General features: G+C 34.0%; 1 protein-coding gene across 3 annotated transcripts in view; it reads right to left on the reverse strand.

Moving 5' to 3' along the window:
- Positions 1–224: 224 nt before the first annotated feature.
- Positions 225–10,697, reverse strand: part of sh3gl3a (SH3-domain GRB2-like 3a) — a 43,855-nt gene continuing 33,382 nt past the window's right edge. The window contains exons 2-11 of one of the 3 annotated variants that reach the window (XM_016481705.1): positions 9,320–9,388; positions 9,155–9,227; positions 7,378–7,521; positions 5,083–5,216; positions 4,557–4,715; positions 3,472–3,575; positions 3,146–3,270; positions 2,609–2,641; positions 2,231–2,299; positions 225–638 (exon numbers count right to left, since the gene is read on the reverse strand). In XM_016481705.1, the coding sequence (XP_016337191.1) occupies positions 433–638; positions 2,231–2,299; positions 2,609–2,641; positions 3,146–3,270; positions 3,472–3,575; positions 4,557–4,715; positions 5,083–5,216; positions 7,378–7,521; positions 9,155–9,227; positions 9,320–9,388 (1,116 nt within the window). In that variant the 3' untranslated portion in view covers positions 225–432. The remainder of the gene's footprint in view (positions 639–2,230; positions 2,300–2,608; positions 2,642–3,145; positions 3,271–3,471; positions 3,576–4,556; positions 4,716–5,082; positions 5,217–7,377; positions 7,522–9,154; positions 9,228–9,319; positions 9,389–10,697) is intronic. The other 2 variants (XM_016481706.1, XM_016481707.1) reach the window with 2 other exon arrangements.

A 10,697-nucleotide genomic window follows, 5' to 3' on the forward strand; every position in this document is an offset into this window, starting at 1 on the left:
AACAAAGTTTTATATTTGTTTTATTTTTCATTTGACTTACACATTTTTTAAACTTTAAACTATATATAAACTATATATATATATATATATATATATAAAATGCTGTTTCATCTTTTAAAATGTAATGGATTATTATTATTATTAAAAATAAATGTATCTTGTTCTAAAGATGGTTAGATATTTTTACTAAAGAACAAAGCAAAAACACTGATTAAAAATAATTTTTTGCAGTGTAAAAATCTAGATGTTGCACCATGAGGCCTGGAAAACGTAATAAGATAAATAAATACTGAAATGTAAAAGGTTCTAAATTGTCTGTGGTCAAACGCAAGGCTTTCATTGGTGAGAATGCAGCAGAGGATGTTGGGTGAGTGGACAGTTCAGACAGTCTGGTTTGGCGTGCGGTCAGTGACCCGAGGCTGTTGGCTCAGCTCATTGAGGCAGGGGCACTAGGACCTCGACGTAGTTTATGGGGAAGAAGCCTGATTCGCCGTTAATCATGCCTTCATACCAGTTCTCATCGATCTGATTGGTGAGGATGACGATGTCGCCCTCTTTGAAGCCCAGCTCGCCCTCGTTCTCTGGATCAAAGTCGTAGAGCGATCGACAGCAGGGCTGGTCCAAGTGTGACTCCATCTCTGCAAAGAGGAAAATACAACCACCACACACATTTAAACATTTGTTAAAGTTCACCCATTCACTAAAATCTGTCATTTGTACTTATTATGTTGTTCCGAGCCCATATGTGACCCTGGACCACAAAACCAGTCATAAGTGTCAATTTTTCGAGATTTATACATCATCTGAAAGCTGAATAAATAAGGTTTGTTAGGATAGGACAATATTTGGCCCGAGATACAACTATTTGAAAATCTGGAATCTGAGGGTGCAAAAAAATCTAAATATTGAGAAAATCGCCTTTAAAGTTGTCCAAATGAAGTTCTTAGCAATGCATATTTCTAATAAAAAATTAAGTTTTAATATATTTACAGTAGGATATTTACAAAATATCTTCATGGAACATGATCTTTACTTAATATCCTAATGATTTTTGGCATAAAAGAAAAATCAATAATTTTGACCCATACAATGTATTTTTGGCTATTGCTACAAATATACCCCAGCGACTTAAGACTGGTTTTGTGCTCCAGGGTCACATATGCTGCTTTTTTAATTTTATGATCTTGTCCTACAATGTTCACAGTGACCACGGCTGTCAAACCAGTGTCATTTTAGTACCATTGATATGCTATTATAATTTTTGTTAATATTTTGAATCAGATTTTATGTAAAAAAATTTGTTGTGCATTTTTGTCAAGTTTTTGTTTTTAATATAGTTTTTAAGTTTTAATTTAGTTAATATACTATTATAGTTTTTCTTAATATTTCGAATTAGACTTTATTTTTATATTTGTTGTCATTTTTAAAGTTCAATAATTTTGTGTTTTGTTTTTGTCATTTTTATTAGTTTTTCTTAAGTTTCGGTTTTAGCTTATTTAGTTTTAGCTATTTTAGTACTTCAACTTAAACTAGTTCCTTTATTTTTTTATTTCATTTAGTTAATCTTTCTTTTAATTCAAGTAATGGATTTTTTATGGTTTACTCCAAAAAAGCACCATAAAAGTATAAACATATTATATTCATGTGTTATATTCTCAAGTCCTCCCAAGTTATATTATATTGTAGCTTTAAGCAAGAAACGTAACAAAATTTAAGTTCTTATTACATTTAAGGCTCATTCACATCCAGTATATTCCTTATAAAAAGATATTAAGTATAATGCAATTAAAATGCATAAATATAATGCAGTAACTTGAATAAGTTGCATACACTTTTTTTTTGTCAAGACCCGGTCACTATGAAATTCTTCAGATTTTTTCCCCACAGAAAACAGGTCTGGAATCACTTGAGGGTGAGAAAATTGGGTTTAAAATTAAATATTTACCACCTATGTGCTGAATTCAAACATCCAGTGCAACTAATGGAAAACAGCACAGGGTTACTGAGAGGAAAGTAATAGAAAATCATTTTGAGAGCTGATGTGTGGGCAGATGAGATGAGTGGGTCTACATGAAATCTGTGACCGCATATCTCCAACAAAAGCTCTGCAGAATTCAAATAGCCATTATCGACCAAATACTACAATCTCCTGGCCTCTTCAGGGCCAGGTATCGCCTACTACTTCACTTTCAGTGAGCGTCTAGGCATGAACCTACAGGATGATACTCACGTTTGCTATCACCATTGGGGCTCTCATGCCATGATAGAGTCATGGGTGCTGTGTGTGTGAGCTCATCAACTGAGAGCAAAAACACACGAGATCAAACATGAGAGACAAACACATACACACGATTCAGCTAATAAAACACACTGTTGATGAACATGACCACAAAAAAACAACCATGTCATCTATAAATTACGGATGTGAATTGTAAGGTTGGTTGGTTTTGATTCTGATTCTATTATTTTGCTTTCATCAACCTCTTTATGTTTTCCCAATGTTTCTAGTTTCAAGTCTGATTCATATTTTGCATCATGTGACTGAAATATAAATAGTCCAAACAGGTAAAAGTAATAAAATATTTCCATGATAAACATTACCACCTACTTTTTCCATTTACAGTGTGGTTGACTTGGATATCTGAAAGGAATATGAATGAATATGTAAGAACACATGATGGTGGTGAAATATGTGAGCAACACACAACAAAAGCCATTCATGAAGCTCTAGTTTCTTAAAAAAAACAAAGAACGACAAGCCAGAAGGAAAAAAAACACAAAATGAAACAAGCAATGAAACCCCAAAATAGACTGTATAGCATATGTTCATTATTGCAGAAAATGACATTTTTCCACCAGTCAATGGCTGGTAAATAAATAAAATTATTTTTATTGTTAATATTATTGTTTTGCTAGTAAGCACTGTACTTGCGTTATTTTATTAATAAATATACTGTACGAAAATTCTCAGATCACATAAAAACTAGGAATTTTATATTATGCAATCACAGAAAATAGGATCTTGAAAAATGTTAACAACTAAAAGTTATGTTAAAATACAAAAAGAAACATTAAAGATTCTGCATATGTTCTGACTCCATGCTTAGACTGAAGCACACAAGTTGAGATGTTTTCTTGTTGATACCTGTGCTTTTGACTGATGAGGTGTGGGTAAGTCCATTGTGCTGCGTGGTTTCGACGGTCTCCAAACTGGACACGATCAACTTTGGCTTGAACTCTTTTTTGGGCCGACTGCTTGCAGTGGATATCCTGCAAGAGCAAAATGTATGTGCATACACTCAGTGCATATTAGCAAGAAACCTGCATTTGTTATTGTTGACACTTTCATAACATATCTTCCAATGAAGACAGATCAACAGTAGGCTAGATAACAAAATACATGGAAAAAAACAAAACGAACTTTCACTAGGAATATGGGATCTGATTTGCAGTATGTGTAGCTGAAGATACCCGTTCTGTAGTTTGCTGTCGAGCTCCTTGAGGATCTCCAAGGACTGTCGATGGTAATCCAGCGCTGCCTCAATCAGAGCTGATAACTGACTCACCTGCTCCACCTACAGGTAAATGAAAGACATGACGTTTCCACTGACCCAGAACAGAAACCTTACTGATGCACAATTGCAATATATAATTAACAGGAAAACACATGTAGTGTGCAGCACATACAGAGTATATATACATGTATTTGGACACTCAAACAAAACTTAATAATGTAAGAATGGAATGCAAGAATAATGATGTGATATTTCAATAATAAAGTCCCAAAGTTATGAAGAGTTCATTCAAAATTTAAAATTGTGTCATCATTTACTCACTCTCATGTCGTTCCAAACCTGTATGAGATTCCCATTGACTTGCATAGTATTTCTTTCCCTACTATGGAAGTCAATGGGGACCAACAACTGTTTGGTTTTTCAAAATTCTACAAAATATCTTCTTTTGTGTTCAACATAAGTAAGAAACTTATACAAGTTTGGAATGGCATGAGGGTAAGTAAATGATGACAATATTCAATTTTTGCATGAACTATCCCTTTAAAGGCATAAAGGCATAAATAAATAAATATATATATATATATGTGTGTGTGTATGTATTGTGTACATTTATTATGAATTTATAAATACACACACATACAGCATATATTTTGAGCATATTTACATGTATTTACATGTATATATTTATTTTCATATAATTTATATCATATATAAACATTTAATATATAAACGTAACATATTTTTCTTAAATATATACATGCGTGTGTATTTATATATACATAATAAATATACACAGTACACACACATATTATGTAAACAAAAACTTTTATTTTGGATGCGATTAATCGTTTGACAGCACTAATATATATATACACATATACATATATATATATATATGGTCTGAATACTTTCCGTACCCACTGTACATACACACACACATATACATATACATATTATATATATATATATATGTGTGTGTGTGTGTGTGTATAAATAATTAAATAAAATAAATTAACCGTTCTCATTAGTAATTTTCCTTACATCATTCTCCAAAAAGTTAAACATGCTCCTCTCAGCGAGTTCTTTGGATTCTTCAAACTTCTCCACAGCCTGTTTGATCTCCTCATCAGGAATCTTGCCTTGACGTTTCTTCTTGTAGTCAAAGTCTAACCGTCGACCCTCCAGTTTCTTCAGATGATGCTATCAGGAAATCACATGAGATGTAATCATGTACTTCACTAACCTTAAACACAAACTAAAAATGGACAAACTGCTATCTGTAAATGATAGTGTCTGATAATAGAGGGAATAATAGAGGGTAGTTATTTGTTTGGTCAACATAACACCCACCATAAGGGGGTGTCACGCTCCATGCAGATTTAATCAGCTTTTTCTAGGCCACTGATTTGCCTGGAGTATTCATCTTATGTGAGTTTATATCTTTTCAAACCTCATTTCAAAAGGCCTTCAGGTATAAAATATTTTAAATGTAAAATAATATTGAACCTTTAATAATTCTTTGTTTAAAATGAAGGGTTAATAAAAAAATAACGAAACAGTGTTGTACCACAATCTCTTTGAGGTCTTTGTCTTGTAGAGTCTGAAGTGGGTCAATGAAGTTCTGTTTCACATTGATATCAAGGGCATCTTTAATATCAGCCATCTGCTTCATGGCTTCACCAATGTCCACCAGCGCAGCTCCTGAGAAGATGAGGCAGACATAATAATTTGACTTTCATATAAAAATAATGAAACATTAGGGAAATCGGTACTTTTTTTCAGATGATTTGGGATTGCCCTGGGGTTGCCAGTTTTTGGAATATGGTTAAAGAAAATCTGTCCACTATAGTAAATGTCTCGATCCCTTTGTCCCCTTCTGTCTTTGTTTTAAATGACTTTTTAGCTGGCTTGACAGCGGCCAAGAAAATTGTTGCAATAAGATGGAAGCCTCCACATTCTATTAATAAGCAATACTGGGTTCTCACTTTTATAGACGTGTATCTTGAACTGTCCACTGCTCGCCTTCATGGCGCCAGAGAGGACACCATTAGACTTTGGGCTCATACTTTAGAGAAGCTTAAAGGTTTATTAACTTGAATTAAAGGAATAGTTCACCCAAAACTGAAAATTCTGTCATTAATTACTCACCCTCATGTCGTTCTAAACCCGTAAGACCTCCGTTCATCTTCGGAACACAAATTAAGATATTTTTGATGAATTCTGAGAGCACTCTGACCCTCCCATAGACAGCAATGGAATTACCACGATCAAGGTCCAGAAACGTAGCAAGGCCGGTAAATAATCCATGTGACATCAGGGGTTTACGAAGCTACGAGAATACTTTTTGTACGCAAAGAAAACAAAAATAATGACTTTATTCAACAATTCGTCTCCTCCGCGTCACCCTGGTGCCATTTTGGAGAGTATCCACTGAACTCAAACAGCGTATGCTATTCTGTGTCAGCTGCGCCACGCGGATACATTTTTTTATGCTTTGATTTGAACGAAAACAACGTATCCGCGTGATTCTCGTAGCTTCGTAAACCCCTGATGTCACATGGATTATTTACCGGCCTTGCTATGTTTCTGGACCTTGATCGTGGTAATTACATTGCTGTCCATGGGAGGGTCAGAGAGCTCTCAGAATTCATCAAAAATATCTTAATTTGTGTTCTGAAGATGAACGGAGGTCTTACGGGTTTAGAACGACATGAGGGTGAGTAATTAATGACAGAATTTTCATTTTTGGGTGAACTAACCCTTTAAGGAGATTCAACCCCCCTCCCAAATACACACTTTTTGGTCTCTGGGTTTTTGTTTTATATATATATTTTGATTTAGAGTCGTGTTTAAGGATTCCCTGTTTGGGTTATAATTGGCTCTTTTTCTATTGACGTAGACTTTCAGCGCTGTTCCACTTGTTTGTATGTCAAGATTTTTGTATGGGTATATATTTCTTTTTACATAATCTTTTGTACATGTATAGTCTTTGTACTTTGTATATTTTGGAGTATATTAGGTTTTAAACATTGTTTCGTATATTTCTGCCATTCAATCTTCAGTTTAACTGATTAGTTTTAACCAAATTATTATTATTATTTTTATTTATTTATTTTTAAATATATAATTCTATTTCATTTATCATGTGTTGTTTTTTGTTTTGTTTTTCTGTTGCAAAACTGATTGTTTGTCTGTGTTATTCTGTATATTAAACAATCTCAAAAATTTGATTAAAAATATAAATAAATAATGAAACACTTAAATGTAGAGAGAGAGAGAAATTGTCATATGTATATATATATACACATCTTTTTACTAAAATAACTACATATTAAAATTCAATCAAATTTAATGACAAAAATAACACTTTATTACATAATCACATTATAATGCCTTTTTGTGATAATATGATAATCCAGTGATTAAATACTTTACAAATGAAAGGTACTTATTTCATTATTTTTTTAATTTGCATTTAATGAACACAATTCACAGGGTAAGATTGCAAAAAAAAAAAATGCAACAAAATACCCCAAACAGTAAAACTGTTCTGATTTAAAATTCTAATTGGAGGAGCCGCTTTGGAAACCATTGTAAAATAACCAGCATGTGCACATCTGTGTCTGGCATCAACAAAGCACCACAAGGTGTCAGAGTTGTGTTCAAATGCTATAAGTACAGCAATATTGCAGGAAACACGTTTCACAATGCACAGTGTGCAAGATTGTGTGACTCAAAGAGAGATAGAGTTCTCGAGATCCACCAGCATTCCTTCGCGCTGCAGTGGGATTTCCGTAACCGTCTGCCTGTGGTTCATGTCTGTGCATGCGTGCGCTTGACTGTCGGTATGTGCGGACGTTACCGAAAGTGGACTCCTCCCCCAGTTCCCGTCCATATCGCAGCATGCAATCTCCTAAAAGCCCTTCAGTCTGTGGATAACCCGTCGTCTTCACCTGCCCTCTGATTTTAGACACGGTGTTGAGCATTCCCAGTTTGGCTCTTGATGCTGTGCGGATACACGACATACACTCATGACCACACCAGAAATCATAACACTGCACTCCAAACATGAGTCACTGACTGAGAAATTACAGTAATTTAGTAGCAGCAGTGGAGGCAAGAGAGGCAGTGCCTACTCAAAAAAAAAATAAATAAAATACTGCATGAGAAAATAATCAACACCAAAAAAAAAAAAAAAACATTCAAAATACATGATTAAATAGTGTGTAAATCAATTATATTGTGCAATAGTGATGAAGCTTCAAAGGGAGGTGAGTTTACTGTGTTCTTCTCATTGAGTGAGATAATAATTTTAATGAGATAATGGGCAAAAATCATGTTTGAACAGGTCAGCCTGAATGGATCAAACTAGTAGTAATAATGGATTTAATTACATTAGTTAACAACTTAGCCACTCAACATTGTTGATTAAGTTTAAAGCAACACTCATAGATCATTGAATCTGATTAGACCGTTAGCATCTCACTCAAAAATGACCAAAGAGTTTTTATCAAGGAACTTTGCTGCCGTACCATGGGTGCAGCAGCAAAGTTCCTTGATAAAAACTCTTTGGTCATTTTTGAGTGAGATGCTAACGGTCTAATCAGATTCAATGATCTATGAGTGTTGCTTTAAACTTAATCAACAATGTTGAGTGGCTAAGTTGTTAACTAATGTAATTAAATCCATTATTACTACTAGTTTGATCCATTCAGGCTGACCTGCTGTTTAACTCTAGGGGAGTTGGAAAATGAGCCTAATTTCAAAAATAGTGGAGTGTTCCTTTAAATCAAACTGCACTAAAAAACTGTGAGTGAGCTTGAAATAAAGGTCCACCACCATCATGCCATGAAGTGTTAACCAAGCATTTGATGACTGATGGTATGAATGTTTACTGTATTATTGTAGTCATTTTTAAGCAATGTAAAAAAAAAAAGTTTGGGGTCAGTAAGATTTTTTAATAACTTTTATTAATTATGAATAGGATTGATGTTTCAAATAAATGCTGTTCCCTTCAACTTTCTATTCGTCAAAGAATCCTGGAAAAACATGCATCACAAAAATATTAAGCAGCTCAACTGTTTTCAACATTAACAATAAAAAGGAAATTTTCTTGAGCAGCAAATGATATTAGAATGATTTCTGAAGGATCATGTGACACTGAAGACTGGAGCAATGATGCTGAAAATTCAGCTTTGATCACAGAAATAAATTTCATTTTATAATATATTAACATGGAAAACTGTTATTTTACATTGTAATAATATTTCACAATATTGCTGATTTTACTGTATTTTTGATCAAATAACTGCAGCCTTGTTGAGCAGAAGATAATTTTTTCAAAAACATTGAAAAATCGTACCAACCCCAAACAGTGGTACAATTCTGCTCAGAATTTTTAATAAAGTTTTAATAAATAGTACAGTAGTATAAACATACTATGTTATTATAGCATTTTGTTAAATATAAGGCTAGTGTTTCACAAGACTTCAACCCTGTAATCAAACTAGAACTGGAAGGCCTCGCCTCCTCATTTCAGAAGTCCACTGCACACTGCTGCTTAGTAGGTGGTGTTAATGATATTTAATGACTCAATGAAATCATAAGTGTTATGAATATATCAGATCTGTGATTCATACCTGGGTTTGGCTGAAGGTATTCTGTGGTTTTCGTTATAAGTTCAAAAACAGACTTGTTGGTGACTTCTATTTTCTGTAGAGGTAGGAAAAGGTAAGGGTAAATAAATATATTTGTCATATAAATCACATGTGAAGAGGGGCTAATTTCTGCAGTTTTTTTCTCACCCGCTCCATTTCCATGAAGTCTTCATCAAGCTTTGTCCCTTCTGCACCGCTTATCTTCTCACTCAATAACTAGAAACAGAGAGAGAGAGAGATATTAGATCAGAAACAGGAAGCAGTGACATTAGGTAGGAAGAAATTGCATAACGTTTCCCTGTGTGTACACACTGGGGTGGGCGGAAGAAAAAAATAAATCAATAAAGAGCCTCCATCATAGTTTATTGTAGAAATGATACCTGATGTCACAGGTCTGAATTTAGTTTTGTGTGTGTGTTGAAGCAGCAGTGATAAGATGATAAAAAAATGATGCACATTTATTATTATTATCCTCATAATTTTCATTCAAAATCTAGTTTTACATCACATATTACAATATCAGCTAAAAATTATTATTAGTATTATAATTATAATTTCTAAAAAAAATTATTATTAGAAGTAGTAGTATTATTATTACTATTATAATTTCTTTCCATTTTAAATATACATTACATTACATTTACATTTAGTCATTTAGCAGACGCTTTTATCCAAAGCGACTTACAATTGGGGGATACATAAAGCGATTCTTCTTAAGAGGCAAACAGACACAGGAAGTGGTTGTAATACCAAGTTCTTAGACATTGTTCAAATAAGTACAAGCTAGAAACTCACGTGCAGCCGTCTGTCTCTTCTGTTGACTAATCGCTTCGTGATATAGTACCAAATCACTTTATTTTACATAATTATTATAATATCAGCTAAAAATGTTTCCTTTAAAAGCACATTTATTATCATTAATAATTCATATTTAAAATGTATTTCCACATCACTTATTATAATATCAGCTAAAAAACAGTCCACCCAAAAATGAAAATTAGCCCATAAATTACTCACCCTCAAGTCATCCTAAGTGTAAATTTAATAATCCATTGAATCTAGCTTGCGCTCACTGTTGTAAACAGAAGCAGTTCCGGGGGAATGACGTATGAGGTCGGCTTTGCGCATGCGCCGCTCAGACGTGACGCACGCGGAAGCGCAGGGGAGAGATCAAAACAAAACTACGGTCATGAATTAGAAGTACAAAACGAGGATTTGTAAAGAAGAATGTTGGAGGATTTTGATATAAGCCAAGAGGAGACTGGTTTTCCTTTGCTACAGTAAGGAAACTTTGCTTCCTTTGCTCCTATAAACAAACGTTGGTTTTCACGAGACTCACCGGCGCATGTGCAACGCCGACGTCTTACGTCATCCTCTCAGAGCTGCTTCCGTGCACAACTGTTGGCACAAGCTAGATTAAAGTGATTATTACGTTTTGAATATGGATATTTTTCTTACAAAAACGCATCGATTCACTACAGAAGGCCTTTGTTCACCCCCCGGAGCCGTGTGAGACACTTTTTTT

Source organism: Sinocyclocheilus anshuiensis, unplaced genomic scaffold (assembly GCF_001515605.1).
Source record: "Sinocyclocheilus anshuiensis isolate Anshui unplaced genomic scaffold, SAMN03320099.WGS_v1.1 scaffold333, whole genome shotgun sequence".
NCBI classification, from domain to species: Eukaryota; Metazoa; Chordata; class Actinopteri; order Cypriniformes; family Cyprinidae; genus Sinocyclocheilus; species Sinocyclocheilus anshuiensis.